Raw genomic sequence first — 24,337 nt, forward strand, 5'->3', positions numbered from 1 at the left:
AGGCTATGTAACCGCGATTTTAAATTTATTTATCAGTTTAGTAACAGCCCTGTTACATTCTTTTATAAGGGCCACATGCACAATTAGGCTAAAATTGTGAGTGGAGTTGTGGTTATGATGCTAGGCTACGTCCACTCCAATGGTCCTGGGTTTAAGCCCCCGTCACATGTCAGGACAAAATTACAACTTCACTCTCAAAGACTTGAAATAAGACTTTGTTTATGTAGAGCATCTTGTTTGTCTTGTGAACCTCAGAAGGTCCCTAATGATCAGCAATTGCTGGATGGATTCACCCTTATTAAATATGGTAGATTAAATAAAAAAAGAAAAAATACAAAATCCCTTACAGGTCTATATTCTGAACCATCAAATAATTGAATTTATACATCCGTTTTTCTGCAGATGATACAGTATATTGGGAGTCTCGCACAGACATTTTTATAATAAAACAAAAAATAATAGAACATTTAAATGATAACAATTTACCTGGTCCAAGTGCGAAAGCAACAACAAATGCTATGACAGCAACAATACTCAAGTATGATGATGAGCCCCACAAATCCTGAAAAATATTTAAATCACATTATGCATTTACGAATCTTATATTTAACTGATTTATACTTTGTAACAGTTAAAGGTACATTTAAATGCGAACAAATTATACACACTCCCAATACTAAACTCTTTGAAAACTGGACAGTTTTCCCAAAATGTTTCCTTTTTACCCTGAAAAAAAAAACATTCAGAATACCAGACTTTTCATAAAACCAGACATATTGGACCAGAAAAATGGAACAGTAAAGGTAAGAAGAAGACTGAATTGGTACGGCCAATTTCCAGATATGATAAGTCACCCTCAAACTAGCTTTAAAGGAAGATAAAAAGGTAAAGAAACATTTTGGAATACCAAACCAATTATATTTATACTGTAGATACAGCATGAATTGAAAATAATCCAATTTAATTATGCGTAGATCTTCAGTTTGCAAAAGATCTCTTAGGTCGACCACTAATCAATCTGCACTTTTTGATTCACCCAGCCACCTTAAGACCTATGGTGATCGAGCTTTTGCATTTGCAGCTTCTAAACTGTGGAACAATCTTCCTACTTATTATAAATTCATCCACTAGTCATATTTTTTAAAACCCTCTTAAAAACCCATCTTTTTTCTTTGTAATTTCTTTTTGCTTTTTCTCTCAGCGCTTGAGACAATCTTTTGATTGTATAATTATAAGCGCTATTTAAATCAAACAACATTACATTACCAAAGTACAAGTGAGGGATTACAAAAATGTATTTGCCGCTGATCATCAACACATTTGACCAAGTGGTGGATAGTAATCAGAGATATACTATTGTTGTATTCAATTTGTTATACAAAATTATTTCATAATTTTAGTATATTTTTTTGTTCAAATTATTGAAACATTATTTTATCTCTTAATATCCAAGGTTCAGTTAAGACACTCCTGACCCATGACAAGAATAGTAGAAAAGTAAAAATATTGTACTCAACACAACTGAATTAGATTTTCAAGTACATTTCTTATTATTTTATTATGAAATTGACAAATCACAAAACAGAATAATTTACCAGCCTCTGTATATAAAGAAAGACATTAAAAAACCGAAAATACACAAAATATACTAACACAATGTGTTTGTTGAACTTTCTATATGAAACTGATGGCTTCAAAATAAATATGAAACTTATAACAATTACTTTCATAAATAATACAGAACACTGAAAGATTTGTTATACATAACACTATATCTTTATTCTGACTAATCTGATTGGTTCTTTAGGACTTTCACATCAATAGTATGCTATTATAGATTTTTATTAATGATTTTGGTTTCATTTCATTTCAAACTGTTGAACAGTTACATTATGTATATAGTGTGAAGATTAGGTGAGTACAATTATTATTAGTTGATTGTACAAATTATACTTGAACCATGTCAAAATTATTCTACTTTGGTTACTACAAGTTTATTACTTTGTAAACTAGAACGTCACTCCTAGAGTGCATACCTTCGCCTACTGTAAAATTCTCCTACATAAGATTTCACTGGAAATTAATTTTTGCATCTTAATGCTGTTTGTGATTAGGCTAATTTTACTACAACCATGTGTATGTGAATTTGGTGTAATGGTAATATGTAACAAGCCTTTTAACTAACAATAGCTTCAGTTGACTAACAATAGAACAGCAACGGAAAAACCAAACGGGTGAATTTGAAAAGAAAGAGGTCTTTTAAACTACTCGTTTAAAAAAAACCTGTACATTAAATCATGTTATGTTTTAAAATTACAAATCAAAATTACAACTCTTGCCTCTTGTAGAAAAAGGAAATTTTTTAGACAAGTAGTTCTCGAGAACATACAATTTCAGTTTACTTGTTTACTGTAAGACTGCTTGCCAGCTTTTGAAAATTCTCTCCTATCTTTTAACACTAGCAGGTCTGAAAATAATACTAAAAAGTGGTCCAGAATTGGGACCGTGGTCCGGATTGCCCACCTGTCCTTGATCACCTACCATATCTATCTGTATTTTCATTTTGGTAAAGTTCTTGCAATAACTTTATGAGTAATCCTTCTAACAAACAAACAAACAGACACACAAGATCGACTGAGTTTTTTAATAGAACAAAACAGACATTACTTTCTATAATATAAATTATGCTTAATTCTATTAAAAGAATAGATACAAAAACTGGCTAAATAATACTCAATTTAGCTGTCTCAATTTGATATTTAAATTTATTTGTTTCATTTTTCTTTCTTGCACAAGTTAAAGGGTTTTTGGTTGCCATATTTCAATTTGGTAGTAGCTAGGATGCATTTAAAACTGCCAAAACTTCTGTACACAATATTCGGCTTACTCCCTTTAGAGACTCTTGCGACAGTTACTTTACCAATGTCCACGATACGTACTTTGTACATGTAAATTTATACCGCATGTCATACATGGTATGTTTATGCTATTAGTTACCAATTGGTTTTTAGAGTGTAGTTCAATTTGATGGTACAAGTTAGGGACAAGCAAAATTTGTAAAATGTCCAGTAACTTGTGGGGTACCAAACATTAAGAAAATATACTAAAATATCCGTACAAACACAACATTGATTAAGTAGTACAAAAGACAAAAAACATCTATTTTAAAAATTTGACTGGCCATATACAGTATGATAATCACGTCGCAGCATCCAGTACATATAATTTGACATAAATTCATATCTACAACTGATGCACAACTTCATATAAAGGTCTATATTCAAAATGTATTGTATACAAATTTTAACCCTTCCTGACAAAATTGGAGGAAAGGCAAATAATACAGAAAATAAGAATAACTGCCCACTGCGGACAACCAAATCAATACTTTGTTTTGCACCTTTCTATTTCTTTTTTCAAAAGTAAATAAATTGCTAAATTTATTCTTAAATCTATAAATAATAAGTGTATGTCTAATGCTTATTTATCTATATTACATTTCTACATAAATGTATAATATTTCATTTAAGTTCCTTATTATTTTTATGAAACTGAAAGTTACTGTTCATAAACATATCAGAATTCTATACTTATGAAGCTTAAAACAAGTATTATTAAATTATTCTGTTGATTAAGTATAAAATATTTTTAATGATTATTTTAAAATTGTTAAAAAGTTTTTCAGTCAAAACCACTCAAAACATTATTTAAAAAAATCCAGGTATAGACAAATTTTAATTTTTATTGTAATTTGTATTATTTAAAAATAAGTAAATTTCTATCACTGGGCTTAGAATTTCTTCTATGCCAAATTCATAAATATCTGTATCAATATATAATCAGAATGTTTGTTTTAAGCCTCATTCGCACTGGACTTTAATCCGGTCAAATTTTAGAGTGAGATCTTATCGAGGACACGGGTAACATTTTTGGTAACTCTTACCGTCGTTTGCACTTGGACTAATTACACTCGGTAAGTCTCCCCAACAAAAAAGTTTGACACACGCTGAAACACATGCGTTAATTGTCATACAAATCAGCCATTCTGCACAAAAGCAGGCAACTGACAGTAGACACCACGAAAGCAAAGAAAATTGTGTAATGATGAGCAGAATAAAAGCAGTATAAACGATCAAAAGTCGAAAACCAGAAAGAAAGAAGAACAAAGCAAAACATGCAAATTGTTTGAAGCGTCCGGTCACATTGATTATACGCATGCGTCACAGCCCAGCAGAGCGATAAAGGACACCCAATTGCGATCAAGTTGGACTTTCTAGGCCCGTAACTCTCACTCTGTCAGTCTTCCTGAGACAATCTAACTCTGGAGGATTGACCGGCCGCGACGGTAAGTTTTACGGAGTGAGACTTCATGGGCTGTTCGCACTTGGATTTTTTCCGGTCAAATCGTTTGACTCTCTGTTAGTTTGACCGGATTCCAGTGCGAATGAGGCTTAAGTAAAAATATAAAGACCTTATGGTATGCAAAATCCAAAAATGTCTATGTAAACGTCTAGTATCTCAAACATCTTGTTTCTGAGTAATTAATAATATTCATTAGTTAATTTTGATACAACTATATATTTTTTATTTTTAACAAATAATCTTCCCACCTGCCCAATTGTGAATTTATTTTAAAATTTTTTATTTTATTTTTCAGATCTTGAAGAGTATACTAGAAATACTGTACTGTTCAAAATTATCAGAAAATGACAAATAGATGTCTGCAAGCAAAGATAATAACATATCAATTCTAAATCATACTGCATGTCAACACAAAATGGATGCTAAATATACACTAGGATTAGTTTGAAGGGAACACAACGTTTTTGAAGTTTTTAGGTATTTGCTTGTTAAAACATGGCGAAAGAACTGATTATTGCTGTTATTTCAGCCATCATCGGAACTGCTTTATTGTATAAAATATTTTCAATGTGCTATAAAAAATTCTGTAAAAGACAGTACATAGATTATGTACCAGATGACAGTGAACATGGTGATAATGTGGTATTTGAATCCGACTGCAGTGAAACCTGCGGAAGTAACTTGCACATAAAAGATACAGATTTTTCAGAAAAGCAAGATGAAGACAACGAAAGAGGGCGCAAGCCATCAAATTCCTTATTACGAAGGATTGGCTTCCCAAATTTTATTCACATTGGTATGAAACTCTCTGAAAGAAGAGTTTCACACGGCGCACGACATTTATCGACATTTAATCCCAGTGGGAAACGCAAGGACGACACCAAATTACAAATGGAGAAAAATCCACTGGCAATTGAAGATCAAGATAATAAACAAAATACTGATGACAACGTTTCACAAAGAAGATGTGGGCAGGAACATGAAAATACCATCCAGCAGGTGTTCGTGGAAGTGCACAAACCTTCAGTTCCACTAGACATATCTGGAGCCAAAGTGATAGAACATGAATTTGAAGACCTCTATCTCACTCCTATGATCGGTCATGAAAGCATTAATTTCCATTCTAAGATTTCCAATCATTTATCAAAAAGTGAAGACATACTACACAAAAAAGTTGATTCCAAATCTAGTGAGAGTATGGAGCAAAACTTCAAATTAACTTCAGACTACAAACAACGGGACAATATGCTGCCAAGTGCATCTATGGATAACCTTCCCTGTACAAACAGATCACCAGATGAGTTTGAAAAGGGCTTGGTGTATAGCAGACCTAAAGAAAGCTATTTAGCTGATGAAGTTCAAGAAAGTCCTGTCTATCATTTACCCAATGAAACCTATTCTTCAGACAACAATTTAGCTGATCAGATTCAAGAGAATCCCGCCTATCATTACCATAATGAACGTTATTCCACAGGCAACGATTCAGCTGATCAGGTTCCAGAAAGCCTAGTGTATCATTTACCAAATGATACCTTTTCTACAAGCAGCTATAATACATATTCTGATACAGAATGTGCTATGGACACTGCCGATGCAGCTGTATCGAACTTAGAACACGATACATATGTACCGATGAGGCCCACAAACAGACCAATCTTTGATATGAATGAATGCTTTTATATGAACACACCATTAGACAAAACGTTTCAAAGGAGGACTTTTAAGGATATAATTAAAAAAAAATAATGCGAAAATTTGATTTTAAAAAATCAATGAAAAAACATATATGTAAATGTGTTAATGATAGAAATACTGTACTGTTCTAATTTTACAAAGGTGAAATTGTATTGAATCACATCTCTTAAAATTCATATGTAAATTTATTTTTTTTATTTTAGAAATTAAACAATTTTAAATACAGTTTTTACAAGTAAAATTGAAAGTTCAATTAAAATAAATGTGGGTTTTCCCCACAAATTAAAAAACAATTTAATAGTAGCGTATTTCAAATACAAACCAGTTTGTATTACTCTAAAACATATTTAAGGGCAATTTACACAAACGAGCGTTAACGGCAAGCGGGAAAAATGTATGCCTGTCCTACGTAATATCTGTATCTATCCTGAGGGGGGATTTCTGCCCGAACTGCCCGTCCACTACGTAAATGTTAATAAGAAATAACATAGATTCTATATTTTTTTTTCCACTATATAATCTGTATAGATTGGCCATTAAGCTGCTTATTATTTACTGAAAGTTATGTAAACAGATATTTATATTTATCAAATAAAAAAAATATTATCTTGATTTTTTTTTCCAAAATCAATGTTGTACAGTAGGTACATTACTTTTATTGAATAAAACAAAGTTCTACTGTAAACTTGTCTATATAATAATTGATTGCCTTTTATACTTTTACCAAAGAACTTATAACACAAGAATCTCCTGTTCGTCCTAAGCGCGTAACAATTTCGAAAGGCATTGTGGGATAGAATAAAGCTATGGGTGGAGCCATTGTGAGCCATGGAGTAGGGCGCCCGCATCAAAATCATAGAGGGGATCTGCTAATGCTCTAGGGGGGATAGAGTAATTGACTGAGGAGTAGGGCGCCCGCATCAAATTAGAAAGTCAAAATCATAGAGGGGTTGTGCTAATACTCTAGGGGGGGTAGAGTAATTGACTTCCTAGTTTGGAGGGGGCGCTGCTCCATGCTGTGAAATGGCGTCGCCCAGTTTGACCTTTTAACCCTGTACTTCCGATACTGTGTTTTGAATGCAAATTGAAGAACAGGAGATTCTTGTGTTATAAGTTCTTTGCTTTTACTAAAAATTGTCAAATCGCAATTTTGACAAGTTATAAAAGGAAAGGACCAACTATAACAAAGCAACTTTAAAAAACTTTTACTGATGTGCTTTGTAATACAATATCTAAACCAGGAAACTGTATTAGGCTAGAAAGTGAAATACTGAATGTATATTTGTTATGTACCATAGAACAACTTACAGTTTCAATATGAATTGCAACATAATGCAGTATAAAAAACATTAATTAGTGTAATGTAATGACAACAATTTATAACTACTGTGCATGCGTTATGCAGAAGTAGGAAATAATTTTAAGCTGAAATGTATGAACTGAACAAGGAGTTTAACAACCATCAATCAGATTCACGAGAGCTATTAAAATTTACATTAATCAGCAAATAAAACTGAGATTAAACAGCCGAAACAGCAAAAAATAGTGAAACTTCTGTATGGCAATCAGCAAAGTTTGGCCTAGTTCGCATTCTTGAGTATTCATATAAACTCTTTGAAATACATACAATTGCAAATTATTGTGTAACTCCCTTTATTTTGGATTTGTTTATACTGCAAGTAAGCTACACAATGGTTCTATAGTCTTGATTACTTGATCTTCCACAAACATTTAAAGACACGGTCACTACAATTTTTGACGTTTTTAAAATATACTGAATAAAACCATTAAACCAGGTCATTCGTTCTTAAATGTACGTTTTATGGTAAATTATGATAAAAAAGAGAGAAACAATGCACTATCTAAGTAGCTTGTGTCAAATGTCCTTCCCTGGACGGTCTTTAGGCCTAGCCTAGGTAGGCTTATTTGGTAGGCCTAGCTGGAAAACCGTCGTAACGCTGGCCTAGCTTGAAAATTACACAAAAAAAGGTTTCCACCATGACACCTTTTGCCAGCCCAACTGACCTATTCGCTCACATTTTACTTCTGCCACATTGAAACTTACTTGTAAGAATTACTTTCAATATTTCTTTTTTTTTAAAATATATATTAAATAGATTTTAAGAAAAAAAAAATACAATACCTTTGTTGCTAAAGAAACAGTTAAAATGCTGGCCCATAATGCCATCAAACCTAAACCCCATAAATGAAGGGTTCTTCGTCCAGTCTTGTCCATTAAAGGAATCTAAAATAAAAACAATTGTTAAATGAAAATTATGTGAGAAACTTTTAAATCTATTACAAACACATTCATAGAACCTTATACATTATAAAGCTTTGTCTACACTATTAAACTATTTTGACAAAAAAATCATCACATTTTTGTTGTCAAATAAAGATTGATAGTGTAGACAGAGCTTAAGATAGGATTTATGCTAATATAAAAAGTTTCTACAACTCCAAACAATAGAGGGTGCTATAACAATCATTCTTATTTGTGAGTAGCATGGTACAACAGTCTAGTGGCAAAGGTTTCATATTGGACTTGTTTAAAATAAAAGCAAGTTTATCCTTGCTCATTGTTCCTAAAAGATACAGTGACACAAATAATAATAGTTCAGGTTTTATAATTATTTATTAACTCGTTTGTTTTGAGATATAGCTCCTTGGACTCTTCTTGCTTCGATTAAGGCTGACCTCCTAACTTGTAAAAATGAAATATATTTTCAAAATCATTTTCAAGCTATAGAGGGTGCTATACAATTTTTTTAAATACATACACACATACAAACCTTTAAAAATGGAGAGGTATTGGAAAACCTGGGCTGGATGTTGGACGTGCCAAAGGCGGAAAATACGATGCCAACTCATTATTTAACTTAACTAACAATACACGAATTTATTATCCATCTTACGGACCAAAATTTTTTTCTTTATCTAGAGTAATATAATAGAAATTAGATAAACTTATCTAAAATATTGGAAGGAAATTGCACTTCTGGAGGTCTGATTGACTCCTATTACCGAAAACCTCTTTAGATCATATAAAAAATAAATAGTTTCTGCTACACAAAACAATAGAGGGTGCTACATATGCCAATATTTCTTATCCTTTGTCACTAATGCTGGTCTATAAATAACTTTTCAGGTATTGTTACAATTAATTGACCACCTACTCCTCTAGATAATTGTAAAAAAAAACAAGCCTTACAGTGACTATGGTCATGATAACCATTACAGTACCAGTGCTGAGAGTTGCGTAAGCGCTCTTATCAGGGTCAATACCGGCGTCTTCAAATATAGAAGTGGAGTAATATAGTACCTACAATTAAAACAAACATGTTGTTAACACTTAAATATCAATTTCATCTGCTAAATAACATTTGGATCAATTGTTTTCCACATAGAAACATCATAAAAATGAAGAATGTAGGGTGTATCTTTATATGATAGAGAGCAATACTGTACTACATCTATTTAAGAAAACTGAAAATAGTTTATTTGAGCTCAGCAGTGTAAAAAGAGGCATGTATTCTTCCAAACCTTGGACATTTTTGTAACAAAACTCAGAGTTTGCAAACTAATTAATCACTATAAATGTTTAATAAAATGATTTTTTTATGAATTATATTATAATCCAATAGATAAATATACAAATAGCTTGTTTTAACTGATATCACTCCTTAAAAACTTTTATTTGAAAACAAAATTGACATTACTCCATTGATTCCGGAAAGCTGCTGGGAGAGTTGCATGACTATACTGATGATAAGAGGAAGCCGCAAGGACTTCATCTGGAAGAGTTGCTTAACGGAAACCTTATCCTCTTTTTGTTCGTTATCATATTCAGCTTGCATTTCATTGATGTCGTAGCTCACATCATTCAAGTTTCGCAACCTCTTCAGAGCTGGGGAGAAAATGTAATTCATTCATTTAGCTTTTTCGCCATAATCTCATCATAATTAATTTTGACAAAATGCTGAGGGGGGAAAACAGTAAAATAAAAAACGATAATAAAAACGTTAAAAAAAGATAGTCTGTGATGGCAACTCTAGAAATGGCACTACTGACAAAAAAAATGTTTTTCCTGATTTAAATAAACAATTTATTAAAAAACCCAAACCTTTTTCTGCTTCCTTAGGTTGATCTTTGTTGATAAGCAAATATCTTGGACTTTCCGGGCAAAATGGCAAAACTAAAATTTGAAAAATAGCAGGCACCGCGGTTAAACCTAGTAGAAGTGCCCACAAGTCTTCAGTACCTAAAACAAACATACAATAATTGTATACTAAATTAAAATGTCCATTATTAGTATTAATCGAATAAATTTGATTGAAAGCCCTGCATGAAATCATGAATGAATTTTCAAAATGTTCGAAAACAACCATAACCCGATCTTGTGTGAACATGTTGTATGCAAGTCTCAGGTCAAAGGTTATGCTCTGGCAGACACACTTGCATGAGAAAAATAATCTTAAAATACAATGCATACAGACGGTGGTATTTTTTGTGGTCTAAAATGCTTACAATACTATGTAATGCCTGGGGTTGGCAAGACAAGGTGAAAGATAGGCAATCGCATAGGCTGATGAAATCAATTATATAACTTTTAAAACTATTACCTATGTCACAAGATTTAAAATATTACATAACAATAAAAAAAAATTATATAATATAATGAATTATTCATCTTTTAAAATTTCAATGTTTTAATGCGGGAATATCAATTTAACTTTCTACCAGCAAAAAGTACATACAATCCTCACACACCAGCATTATTTACAAAATAAGTCTACTATTAAGGCAATCAATGGCTCCTTACTGTAAAAGTATTATAATAATTATTATTATTATTATTATACTAATTTAATTGCTTGTTCAAAAATAGATAAATAGACATTCAATTTACATAACCATGTTTTAATAAATATAGTTATTGTTATACAGTATGCGGGAATATCAATTTAACTTTCTACCAGCAAAAAGTACATAGAGCATTGGGCTCCTTACTGTAAATTATAGTAATTGCATGTTCAAAAATAGATAAATAGACATTCAATTTAGCATGGCATTTAGACTTGCCCCAAGTCTGTAACTATTATCTTTTTTTTTTATTTATTTGTTTTTATTTCGACCGCGATTTTTGTCTGAAAATACAGACTTGTGAAACACGTATAGAAATCGATTTGCAGACCGCAAACATCCGATTAGAATGACGTAGGTTATCATACCGTATTTGGCTATATGGGGCGGGCGGTATGTAAATATGGATTTCGAATCAACCAATGATCATTTTGTTTCAAAATGAAAGGGATCGAGTACGTACGATCGAGACTGTTGAAATATAAAATCGTAATGCCAAGTTGTTTTGTTTATTAATTGTTTAGGCCTTGGCCTAGGCCTCTTTCGTAGGTCCTACTCAACTCGCACGTATGTATGACCTGCCAAAAAACGCCAATAAAGTAGGCCTACATACCACCGGCACACAACAGGGCTACACCACCACACAGAACAGGACAGGGTCTGGGTGGGAATTAAATCAAAATTATCTCCGCGTAATAAATGATCCATTCTATGTTTGACTTGCGGAGAAGCTAGCATATCATATCAAGACGAGTTTTCATGTTCTTGGGAAAAATCCCATCAAATGTTTACCAGACTACTAGGCATATAAAATAATTTCTAGCCTTCAGAAACTTTCATAAATGTACCCAAGTACACGTTGTCTAAACGTAACTTAGCGCATGCGCATCATCTTAGTTGTTGAGTCTTTGAAATTCTGAAATATGAATATTAAAACGGTGTACGAGTGAGTAGCCAATCGCATGCAGCTGAAACTAGTCAACCGGATAATCGTATGCACCAAGAATTCTTGGTGTCAAACCACGTGACTTGTGTGTGTTTGCCCAGACGGAGTATCCAAAATCAAGTAGTATACATATGAAACGCCATATGTGCCAAAATATTTATCTTTTTACTAATATTAAGACAAAACTCCGTCTGGAACCCAGACTACATGGCATTATTCAAGACAAAAAACAAAAACACCATCATAAAATAACCTGTTCACAGTTCTAAATAATTTATGTTATAATTTCTTATTTATTCATTTATTTATTTATAGTGGGTAACTTCTTCAATAAAAGACCGGTCTTCCAGAGGACCCAGTTATGATCAGTATTTAACAAATAAATTGTTCTCATTTAAACATAAATGTTTTTGACAATTGAATCATTAAACATAAATAATTGTTTAATTAACTGAATCTTCAGACATAATTAGTAAATTGACTTTCGGAAATTAAAGAACAAGATTTTAGGTAAAGAATAATGACGAGAATATTTCCATGCGTTGAATGGTTGACTGCAATTTTAATCTTAGCAAACCTGATATAAAATAAACAGACAGATCAGATTCTATTCATTGAGTTTAGAAATATTCTGCTCTTTCAACAAATACAAAACATTCTTAATAATGAATTTATGAATCCGCTGATTCATATTAATATAATATTTTTGATTTATATAGCGCTATTCCTACGGGTATTGCTAAACACCGCAAACCCCGCAAACCCCCGCAAACCTAAAAAAAAAACATAGCAAACCCCATCGAACCAACATAAAAGTGATTGAATCATGTAGTGTACAACCCACTGGGTATATCAATGTAAAAAAAAAAAATTTAATTTCTACTGTTATTGTTAACAACTTATTTTTGGGGTAAAACATCATTTTTTGGTCAACACTTTTATGTTGGTTCGATGGGGTTTGCTATGTTTTTTTGGAGGTTTGCGGGGTTTGCGGTGTTTAGCAATACCCATTCCTACTATTATTGCTCATGGCGCTGTGTATTTTAGATATTACACTTTTCAACTACATGCTTCTCTCCAGGGGTGACGTCATGTCAGTGCTGCCAATTCTAGAGTTCATTTGCCCGTAAGACAGTTCAATGTGTGAACTACTACACTGGGATAAGTCCCTATTTGTCTCAAAAGATGTACTCAATTCTTTTAAAGTGCACACAAGCATTTTGAGTGGACCTACGATTTATAGTCCTTATTCGAGAAGTTCTACTGTACCACCAGAACCATGGGGCGAATGAGCCTCGAACCCTTTCATTTAGTCATGTTTAAACAAAACCTGAAATGATATACTTCATTTTATAACTAGAAGAACACTCGGATAGCGCAAACATCCATAGGCATATGAACATTTATGACGTGCAGTAGCTATTTAAAACCATCCTTAAAAATCTTATGAAAATCGAGCAATAACTTTTTGAGTATTCCTGCTAACTCACAATATAGAAAGAAACACACATACACAATCACACACAATCGACCACATAACCTTACGCCACTCTGGCGGAGGTAATAACGAAATTGAAGCAAAATGTTAAAAATTGATGGTTATTTTTCTTGTAAATTGGTTAATAGGATTTAGATTACCAACAATCAAGAGATGAAAAATCTATAAATAGTCATGCATCAGTAGTATGAGTTCTGTTCTGTAAACAATATTTTTTATTTATTGTTTAATCAAATAATTAATTATGACTGGTTATTGGTAAATAATATTTTTCAATGGCAAAATCATTACAACATCTGGATTTAATGTATAATTGATTGATTAGTTCATTAATGAAAGATTGGTTCTCGTTAAATATTTTTATTTTTCAATTAAAATTAATTTTATTATTGGTATATACTGTACTATAAATATGGACACTATATTCGATCTGGACCGTCAATATTTTACTATTTGAAAGTAACTAATCTGGTTACTACCGACTGTTAAAATGGTACCTATCGAAATAACATACACCGCGCATCACATTAGCGCGTAGAGCGATGGCTTGGCGCATTGTGTATCGGTCGCGCGCTAGCTATGCCGCCGAAGCATTACAAAGGTAGATACGATGGAAAAGCAGGTAGAGGAAGGAAGAGAAAAATGCTACTGGATAGACTTAAAAATGGAAACAAATATTATCAACTAAAGGATAAAGCATTAAATAGAGAAGAGTGGAAGAAAATGAATGTCATGGACCTGCCAATTGGCAGATGACAAGGTAGACAAGGTAGACTAGGCTAGTAGTACAGGCTAGCCTAGGCCTAGTCGTAAAATGGTTCCGAACCAACTTTAGGCCTGGTTAACTAGGCCCGGTGTCATTAAATACTATGTGGATTTTGGCGAAACATTGATGTAAGATTTATGATTTATAAAATGTAATACATTTTTCAATAGTGATAACTTGTTTTATAGGCCTATAGGTGCCGTGTAAGTAACTTTTTCGTTGTTTATTGATCTCTCCGGGCGATATTTTCATATTGTGATGTCTTGCACAAAATCGCCAATATCTCGACTTTCTTGCGCGAAACTACGAAAAACTAAAAAAGTGGGTTACTTTTATTTTACTATTACGATTTACATATTGCGATTTGAAAATCATTCTTGGTACCATTGTAAAGCTAAACTCTTTATGCTTATTTTAGTCTAAATTACATATAAATCAGATCACATACTGTACATGGTTTCAATCAGCTTTAATAAAAACATCGAATTGGGATAAAAACGCTGGCGGTGGCAGTTTCTAACTGGAAAACCCTCTGGCAGTCAAAGTGTTAACAAAAACAGTCAGAGCTAACAGTTACTTAGTGCATTAGTTAACTTATAATGTGTACTGCAGTTAGATTACTTTTTACCTGCTGTTGCTCAAGACTATAGTATTACAATTCTTATAACAAGTATTGTTATTGTTAAATAGGACTACAAAATTACATGAACAAAGCTATTCTTTTTATGTCATCAGCAGCAGTCTGTTTTACCTCCTTTCTTGTAAAATTGTTGAATCCGGTCAATTCAATGCAACTCGCCACATCTCAACATCAACTAAACAGGCTTAAGTGGGCTAGTAGTAGCATTTAAACTAGTGAACTACAATTAAATAGTCTAGTGGGCTAGTCAAAAGAACAATACAAAGGTTTCCATCATATTGATATTATAATTAGCTCAGTTTTTCATGCTTACCAAGCAGGTCCTTGAGACCAAAGATCTGCGAGATCAGTATCCCAAATGTTACTCCTAGCTGGTTGAAAACACCAACACCACCTCTTAAATCAAAAGGTGCAATTTCTGACAGGAACATAGGAACAATACCTGTATTAATACCTGAAACAATAATTTAATAATAATACAAATAACCACAATGTTGGAATTATTGTAAATAAAATATAAATTCATTATATAATTAATAACTGCAAATGTTATCTTTCCCATGAATAATGCATTTTGTTGTTATTCTTCTAGGAAACATTATCATTCAACATTTTGATTAGTCATGTAACTTAATATGGAGTAACATATTTTTGTATTGAGTTTTTTGCTATAGCATTTTTGATAACAACAAGGTGGTATTGGGTTGCATATACTGTAGTTATGCTGGAAAAAATTCCTATGCGATTGATTAGACAAATCTAAAAGTAATGGAATGCATTCGAAATTTATTAAGTTTTGCTGATCATGATTTCATTTTGCTTTTAATACAGAACGTTAAATGACTTGAATGAACAACAAACACAAAGCAAGATATCTGTTATTGAACGATAAGCAAATTTACTCCGAATAAATATTGTGTGATAAAATGACTTGACCTTCATTCATTCATTATTTATTCAATAGTATGTAGGCCACTGGCCCAAGTACAATAATAGAAAATAATACATTTATCAAATTTAAGAAGTAGTAGTAGTAGTAACAGCAAAATAATTAGTTCTCTTTTTATATGCGAAAAAGGCAAAAAAGACCTTAGGCAGGCATTGACAATCATGAAAAATATGAAAAAGCATAGCTCTGTTGTGTCTAAAAAAAAGTTAAGAATACAGTTTCTATTTTTATGCAGGGATGTCACCACGCTGGTCGGCCCCGACCAGCACTCAACATTTCCGACCAGGATTTACAGGCTGCCGACCACCACTATTATTATTAATCATTACGATATTTATATTAGGCCTAGGCCTAACTAAAATTCGTACTAAAACATTTTACCTAGCACATCGTTAATAACAGACAAGCTAGCCTCATATAGATAAGACAAAAGACTACAGCAAATGTTTCCGTGGTTACGTACGTTACTTTATTTGTAACACAATACCAGGCCTACCCTGCCCTGGTATTCATTGTTACAGCTTGTGAGTCATGGCGAACAATGTGCTACACAGCTAGCACAGTGTACAAGTTTAAAGTTCACATAGCGACCATTCAAGCGTTTTATTTTGCACAGATTAAAAATACAAACAAGTACGCAGTAGTTAAAAATGTACAACTACATAGACAAAATAATTTTTAATTGCTGAATGTTTTGTCACCCTGCTTTAATTATAATGTTACTAGTTTTACATTTTTGTACTCTACGAACTATTAAAAAAAATAAAAAAACATGCGCATGGTTCAGTGAGACCGGGCAAGTTCGTTCGTTAATGATCGTCGAGCATGGTACAATAATTACACGTCCCTGGATAACTTCAGGTTGCTGAACTTCAGTTAACCCATAAACACGTGTCTGTTCTTGCCGGCCATGCAGTACATGCTTGCCGCACAGTTGTGAAACAAAAAATCCGGAATTCGCGAATACGCTAAAAAACTCTCGCGCAAAAGAACACGAACATTATATCGAGCAACAAGTAGTATAAGGTCTAGGCTAATAATTTATCTACAGTATTTGATTAGGGATTAGGCCTAAATAAGGAAGCGCCTGTTTTTGTGGAATTCAGATTTTGGGGCATCTATCTAAGCCTTGGCTAGGCCTAGTAGTGGTCGTAGTGTCTACCAAGGCTAGGCCTAAGCCTGACGCGATCTATTGCTATTCATTTCGTATGCGTTTTTTTGTTTTCGCGAATATTAACGGCGACTCCCCGGTGGTACAAGGTTAGGCCTAGACCTGACGCAATTTGTTGTTATTTATTTTCATAATTCTTTATGTTTCGCTAAAATAATGACAACCCCCGGGGTGGGTGTATACCACTCCCCCCCCCCCCACCCCCGGGCGGAATTTGCCGACTAGCACTCCAAAAAGCTGGTGACATCCCTGTTTATGGAAAGTGTAAAGGAATGCCATACTGCCATACACATTGCCCGGGTAATCAACCATTTGGCCCCTTATAATATATCCACTTGTTTCGTGGGAAAGTCACCCATGAATAGAGGATGTCCCACAGAAGAGATTCTACTGTAGTGTATGCGCTCCAGCTCAACATGCATGAATTTGAATTGCAACATACACGCCATGGATAATCTATTGGCAAGTTAAATTCAGTTGACATAAAGTGCTCACATCCACTTACTTTTCAGGTCATCAAAAGATAATAAAAAATGTGTGCATTTCAATACATTATTTAAAAAGAATTCTATCATTTCGTTATACATTGTATTATTAATTGTTTATTATACTGGTATTTTTTTTTGTAACACACCCGAGTGTTTTCTTGCCATTTGATTGGTTAGTAATTACACATCACATTATTTATATGGTGATAATTAATGGTTTTCTATGCACATTCAACATTTTGATTTATTTTTTAGATAAACTTTTGTGTTATAATGTATTTATGCGTTAGGATAAATGGTTTTATTCCATTTTTATCAATCTCTGGACTTTCTACACACCATTGTAGTGGAGCAGTAGCTTGGTGGTTAACGAGAGTGCCTTCCAATCCCAGGGTCTGGGGTTCAATCCTGACCTAGTGCCAGGGTTGTAACTCAATACTCTTTCAACTCCACTCCCTAAGCCTCAAATAAGACCTAGTTTATAAGCACGATAAATTATAAAATAGTTTATCCATCCTGTAATTGGTGAGTTTGTGTTTGCTGTTGGATGTGTATGAAATTAAAAAAAAAAACAACGAGGTATTGATGAGCTGGTAAGTAAACTTCAGAGATTTGTTTGGTAATGTGAAAAGGGTATGGTAGTAGTACAGTACAAGTCAAACATGCACTATCAGCTCCTAAAAATGAAAATCTGAATAGTGTGTTTATCAATAGTTTTTTACTAGACATGACAGTGCAGTTTTCAGTGTTTGTGAATGATTTGTGAATGAAAGTGTCCACTCACCAAATTATACAATGTTTGTTGGGTATATTGTTTCCCTAACCTTGTTTGTTTACCAGCTTAGTCAATGAATGAAAAACATACCACAATTAATTCCGATCACGAACCGTCCAATGATAAGCATTTCACATGAGTTTGCTTGTTTGCTGAATCCCATGAAAAGGGCTCCAATCAGTGCCAACACGTTATTCAGCAGTAAACCACGTTTCCTGTAAAAACACAATTAATATATCATTAAATATTTGGCAGCCATCACTCAATAATTGATCTCAAATTACAATTCACTAGTGGCGCAAATGGGCTTCGGTAATTAAATTAGTAATCTAACAATTATTAAAACAAAATATATATACTGTACACCAATCTGCAGACAGTACTGTTTTAATCTAATTAGATTTAGTCGGTGGAGCTCATGGTTTCAAAATGAAATATATTTTGTGTTATATGTGAGTGAGTGGCCGAGCGGTTAAGACAGTGGAACCTTAATTATGTAGCCATAACATTGGCAGGGGTTCGAGGCTCACTCACTCCATGGTTCTGGTGGTAGAACGAGTCTTCTCGAATAAGGACTATAAACCGTAGGTCCAATGTACACATCTAGCTCGTGTGCACTTTAAAGAACCTAGTACATCTTTGACTGAAGAGGTTACCCAGTATAAATATATATTTCAATTCAATTCAATTGTTGTATTGTAAAATCTGGAATACATTGAATTGAATGAAAATATATTGTAATTTATGATCATCTGAACGCTTTTTTATGTCATCTATCATGATTCTAACAATAGTTCTGTATATAGACCTAGTTCACACAAACAGACTGTAACCTAGCCTAGGTTCTAGACCGTGTTTCAAATATATTATATTATCCAAAAGAAAAATATTTCAGCATATGGCATGTTTTGAAACCAAGAATTTATTGTACATACGATTGTCGTATTTATTCGAATAATCGCCTTGCTTTGAATAAACACCCACCTCGAATAATAATCATTTAACAATTTGCTTAAAGATGATGCCGCATATAATAAAACAGATCAACAAGTTGAGTTCCAATTTGTACAGAACACACTTGGTAACCAAGCGCCATTATGGTTTAATTTGATCTAAGCAACAGTTTAGCACAATAATTTCAGAAAATTACGTTACAGTAATTGAATGTTCTCTTTTTTGTTTTGTTCACATAAGATCACATTATGGAATATTACATAGAATTCTGAATGTGAACCTAGCTAATTTCGGTTTAAAATGACCTCAATAAAGCACAGTATACTTCATATCAAATGGAATCAAAAGAACATCTTTGTATATTGTAGATAATTAATATTAATAAAATGTATTTTACAACAATATTTTAAAGTAGTTTTTTACTTGTTAATGCTTTGATTTTATCTGTAGGAAGCTCTAAAACACTTCCACCACTAAACACCCTGGGCCTCTGTATTACCAAATTAATCATCCTTTTCAGTAGGAGTGAGACAAATTTTAAATGGCATTCTCAAAACACTGTTTAAAAACTATTTGATCTTTAACCAAGTGGTCATTGTTGTGCAAGTTTAAACACAATTTACTATTATGTTAATTGACCTTGTTATTTAAACTTGACTGCCCTTTTTAACGACTTGGGAGCACACATTGATTTTGGGTACAGTACAACAATACAGGCTATAACATCAAACCGAGTTAGCAAGAGTTTGATTTGACATACTAGCTAAAAAAAATCTTAAAAACTTTTAAAAAGCTAAGTACAGTATTATCACCCTTTTCGTTTCACTATTGATACTGTATATTCTGGATTTAAATCGTCACTCGATCTCAATCGATGGATCACCTGCAACCAACGTAACCTGTTAACGTGGTCAGAAAAAATAATAATCTTAGAAAGACACGCTTATATAACCTTTATTGATTTAATTATGCTATCTGATTTTATAGCCTGAAGCTACACAAAAACAAGTTATATAAATCTAAAATAAGGCAAAAGTCATGGGATATAAAAAATTATATAATTCACTCAGAAACCATTTATAGTATCCACTGATAAAAAAGTGTAGTGCCAATAAATTATTATTATATCCAATCAGAACTAATCATTAAATTAAACATGCATGATAAAGTTTGGCTTTTTATCAAAGAATAATCACTGAATGGAAGAGCTTTTTAGACAAAACATAAATATTCAAATTGAATGCAAACTAAAAAAACGTGCTGGTATAACACAAAATCTCTCCAGATTGGTTATGTAATTATGTAGATACAGTAATATACTGTGTTGTCATAATATTATGTATCTGATTTCCTGTGGTTAGATAAAGGATGTTTCAGACTAGGTCTGCTTAATTTATGAGCCAATCAGAATAGTATAATTTTGGTGGGAAACTTTTGGAGGCAACATTTGATCCTCCTCAGAAGACCCTAATTTGCATGTCAAGTATAAGTAGTAAAATGTTATAGATATTAGAGGAGAAGAGAATATAAGGGTATGTTCAGACTCACGGAGTTACGGTGGAGTTATCTACGCAAGGCGTACGGTAATCCGTGGCGTTAAAAGTCAAGGTGTTCAGACACAACGATTAGCATTCCAAACGTCTTGCGTTTAAAGCGGAAGTTCCGTCATACCGAAACGGCCGATGGGATACATACACACAATAACAACAACAGAGCTGAGAGTGACACGCGCGAAAGTTTACAACACTACTAGGCCTAGCAATATAATACAATGGGGGTACCTTCAAATGTAATGGTTTTTTTGCCGATTTTTGTGCAAATCCTTACAGAAAGATAGTAATTTCGAACATAATTATTACACGGACAATGACTTTGCCATTATTTGTATGATTTTAATTAATTTTGTGAAATATGTCGCCGACGCCAACTTCGTCAGGAAGAATTTTGCAGTTTAGATGCAATTTCTTTAAAAACAGCCATCTTGTTGCCGGCGCTAGCTTTCCAATTTCTAATTTCTATCTTGTCTATAAATTCAGGGCTGCCCCATAATGAAATCAAATCAGCCACTTCTGTACTTTTCCATGTAACACGTTTCATTTTAATTCGAATGTTGCTGTTGATCTACTAGCTCGAGGAATAGGCTATAATATTGTTTAGCGAATAGACTGCTGCTAATTGAGGTCGTGTCTTTTCATTGGCTGACGTTGACCGGAGGTTGAAATAACTGATGCATCAATGGATTAGCTTTATGAAATCTACCCTCTCCCGCTGGAGTTATTAACGCCACTGGCGCGGAGTAACAGCTCCCTAACGCTAATCCGCGGCATGGTTCAGACACAAAAATATGTACGCCGTGTACATAACTCCACCGTAACTCCGTGAGTCTGAACATACCCTAAGATGATAGTAGAAAGTCGTATAGAGAAAAAAGGTCTAGTCTGATAGAAAGTTCTATTAATTCTGAGTTACAAGAAATAAAAGTTTAGTTGAATACAGTATACTTTTTGTACAGTACCAGCGAGAATTACTGCGCCTTTTTGGACGCGACGGACGCGTCGAGTGTCCGTCCAATTTGCGTCCACGACGCGTCCATTCATAAACTAAACCAATGATTTGGACGCACTTTCGTCGGGCGGGCCGTGACCTCGCTACCTGAGTCTGTTTTTGTTATTGTTCGCGACCGTATTCATATTCAAATGACATCGGAAAACTAAGCCTGACTGTTGAGCAGGGTCGGCTGTATTGGTGTTTGTTTATAAAATACTTTCACATTCACAAACAATATAATTAAAAAATAAATAAAGTTAGCCTACGACTTGTGTGTGTTGTGTTTATTTTTATCTGCCGAATAATTCGTCCAAAAAGCCAGTTTCGTGCGAAACTGTGTCTATATCCATCGCTAGCCCGCCGTGTGATCTAGCCGGCCGGTTCACTGTCTAGCACGTACACCACCGCCTGAGATCGGCCTAGCGTACTCGATCAATAATCATCGTCATGATACAGTATATTTTGTTCATATGAATCATTTTATGGAAGAATATTTTTTTAATAACGAGGCCTCTATTTCATGTTGAATTATTGATATGATCATAGAGAAATAAGTTATATTTAAATGTAATATGATGAGTTAAAACTGTGAAAGAAGGCTCAACAAAATCATGTAGCCTACAGTATGTACTGTACACTGTCAATTTATATCTCCATGGTCGTCATAGCGCGCAACAAAGAGCACGTGATATTTTTCTACTCCCATTGGATCCCAGCAATATTGCAACCATGTTCTACCGCTGCTGAAAAAGCAAGTTGATGACGTACAGTACAACACTAGGCATTCTGTGTACGCTTTGCTTATAAATATTAAGAAATATTTTTTTTACGCTATAAATAATGATGTTCCTCTCTGATCATGTTAAGATTACAGTGTTTGTATAATTGTAATAATGACTGTAATAATATTTTTTTAGTTAATGTTATTTTGTACCAATTTTGGGGTCTAAGCATAGAGATATAGTGAAGTTCACTATAATATCTCTATGCTTAGACCCCAAAATTGGTACAAAAAAACAAGGGCGGGTGTTAGAATTTGATACACTGAATAGAAAAAGACAATAGGATACGGAACAACACAAAGGCATTAAGGCTTGGTACAAAAGCGATTTAAAACAAAAAAGTCAAGGGCGGGTGCTAGAATTTAATATAATGAATAAAAATAGGTTGAGGATATTATATAGTGTTACAAAACTACATGTACTGCACCATTTTTGTCCATTACAATGTGTCGATTTTTTAATTAGTATATAAAATTCATTGCTTCGCTCGGACAGCGAAAGCAAACTATTTTTCACACACTCGGGTCGCCGAACGGTCGAGTTAGGTAAATATGCTATCACGTGGTTTTACTGCATGGCAGGCACACGTGGTTTCAGCACTGCATTTCCCGCAAGTCTCGTTCGGCGGTTTCTTTTTAGGCGGCGTGCCAAAGAAGTTGTTTGACATTCGATACTCACAATTCATTGCTTCGCTCGGACAGCGAAAGCAACATATTTTCACACACTCGGGTCTAGTCGCCGAACGTTCGAGTTTGGTAAATATGCTATCACGTGGTTTTACTGCATGGCAGGCACACGTGGTTTCAGCACTGCATTTCCCGCAAGTCTCGTTCAGCGGTTTCTTTTTAGGCGGCGTACCAAAGAAGTTTTTTGACATCCGATAATAATTTTACTCACAAAAAATCAGTCTTTCTTGCCCATATAGTAAGCTGTAGTACTAATGAACTGGTATCTATACGCACTTATTCATTAATTCGTTTTTTAGAGGTTTTTTTTTGCATGTTATTAACTACTGATAGTCCCCTGTAGTATAAAATACATTTCGTTTAATACAGGTTTTCACAGGTTTAGAAAACATCGTACAGAATATAACTGTAGTACAGTAACAATGCGGAGCTTTTGTTTACGTTAACACCGGCGTGGTTAGCTCCCGGTTAGCTCAAACACAAAGGACGTTGGTCTAAGGTCAAATCACGTCAGACGCGTCGATATAATGGACGCGAAGTGGACGCGTCATGGACGTATTCATGCCGCGTCTGCCGCGTCCGAATTGGGCAGTAATTCTCGCTGGTACTGTATGTGGAATCATTTTGGCAGTCAGTGTACGGTCTCTGGGATTTAATACGCCAGAGAAAGCATACGCTCGGAACCGACTATAAAACCCACTACATTTGTGAACTAAAGACTTTTAGTTTTAGGCAAATATTTTGTGGAGTTATAAACACAGAAGACATTTCTCTATTGTATTTCTAATATTAGGTATCCCAATGAAAAAATTCAGATTAATTTTTTTACATTTTCTTTCAGTTAACCATAAAGAACTTAATGTAATTAGCATTTTGCAATTTAAATGATTGAAATCCGATTACCCGTTCTAAAGTTATGGTTATTTAAAGTGGTAAAAAAATATACGATTTTTTGCCTAAAAATTGTGTTTTTTGCAGTTGAAATTGGAAGCATTTTTAAAAGGTTATAACTTTTACAATAATTAGTTAAAAGTTTTGAATTTTGTTAAACCTATAGATATCACAGAGTTGTACAACTCTATTTTTTTTGGAGCCTCAACGAAACCTATTTTTTAAATTATTGGTCCGCAAAGTGGTAGGAAAGCATTTAACGCCCATTTTTGCTGGAATTCCCTAAAAAATGAAAAAACTGCAATTTTTCAATGATCTGTAACT

At 33.6% G+C, this 24,337-nt stretch overlaps 2 protein-coding genes across 3 annotated transcripts in view; one reads left to right on the forward strand and one right to left on the reverse strand.

The window, feature by feature from the left end:
• Positions 1-24,337, reverse strand: part of LOC140044808 (solute carrier family 2, facilitated glucose transporter member 1-like) — a 47,579-nt gene that overhangs the window by 10,784 nt on the left and 12,458 nt on the right. For both annotated transcript variants that reach the window (XM_072089486.1, XM_072089485.1), the window contains exons 4-10: positions 18,244-18,368; positions 15,084-15,224; positions 10,181-10,318; positions 9,777-9,964; positions 9,269-9,379; positions 8,201-8,302; positions 487-562 (exon numbers count right to left, since the gene is read on the reverse strand). In XM_072089486.1, the coding sequence (XP_071945587.1) occupies positions 487-562; positions 8,201-8,302; positions 9,269-9,379; positions 9,777-9,964; positions 10,181-10,318; positions 15,084-15,224; positions 18,244-18,368 (881 nt within the window). The remainder of the gene's footprint in view (positions 1-486; positions 563-8,200; positions 8,303-9,268; positions 9,380-9,776; positions 9,965-10,180; positions 10,319-15,083; positions 15,225-18,243; positions 18,369-24,337) is intronic.
• LOC140044811 (uncharacterized) lies at positions 1,883-6,624 on the forward strand. Its single transcript, XM_072089490.1, has 2 exons — positions 1,883-1,914; positions 4,658-6,624. The coding sequence occupies exon 2, from the start codon at positions 4,858-4,860 to the stop codon at positions 6,106-6,108; it is 1,251 nt and encodes a 416-aa protein (XP_071945591.1). The 5' UTR covers positions 1,883-1,914; positions 4,658-4,857; the 3' UTR covers positions 6,109-6,624.

The sequence above is a fragment of the Antedon mediterranea genome, chromosome 3, assembly GCF_964355755.1.
Source record: "Antedon mediterranea chromosome 3, ecAntMedi1.1, whole genome shotgun sequence".
Lineage (NCBI taxonomy): Eukaryota > Metazoa > Echinodermata > Crinoidea > Comatulida > Antedonidae > Antedon > Antedon mediterranea.

Coding starts and splice junctions, on each gene's coding strand:
- LOC140044811 (XM_072089490.1), top strand. CDS start 4,858: ATGGCGAAAGAACTGATTATTGCTGTTATTTCAGCCATCATCGGAACT.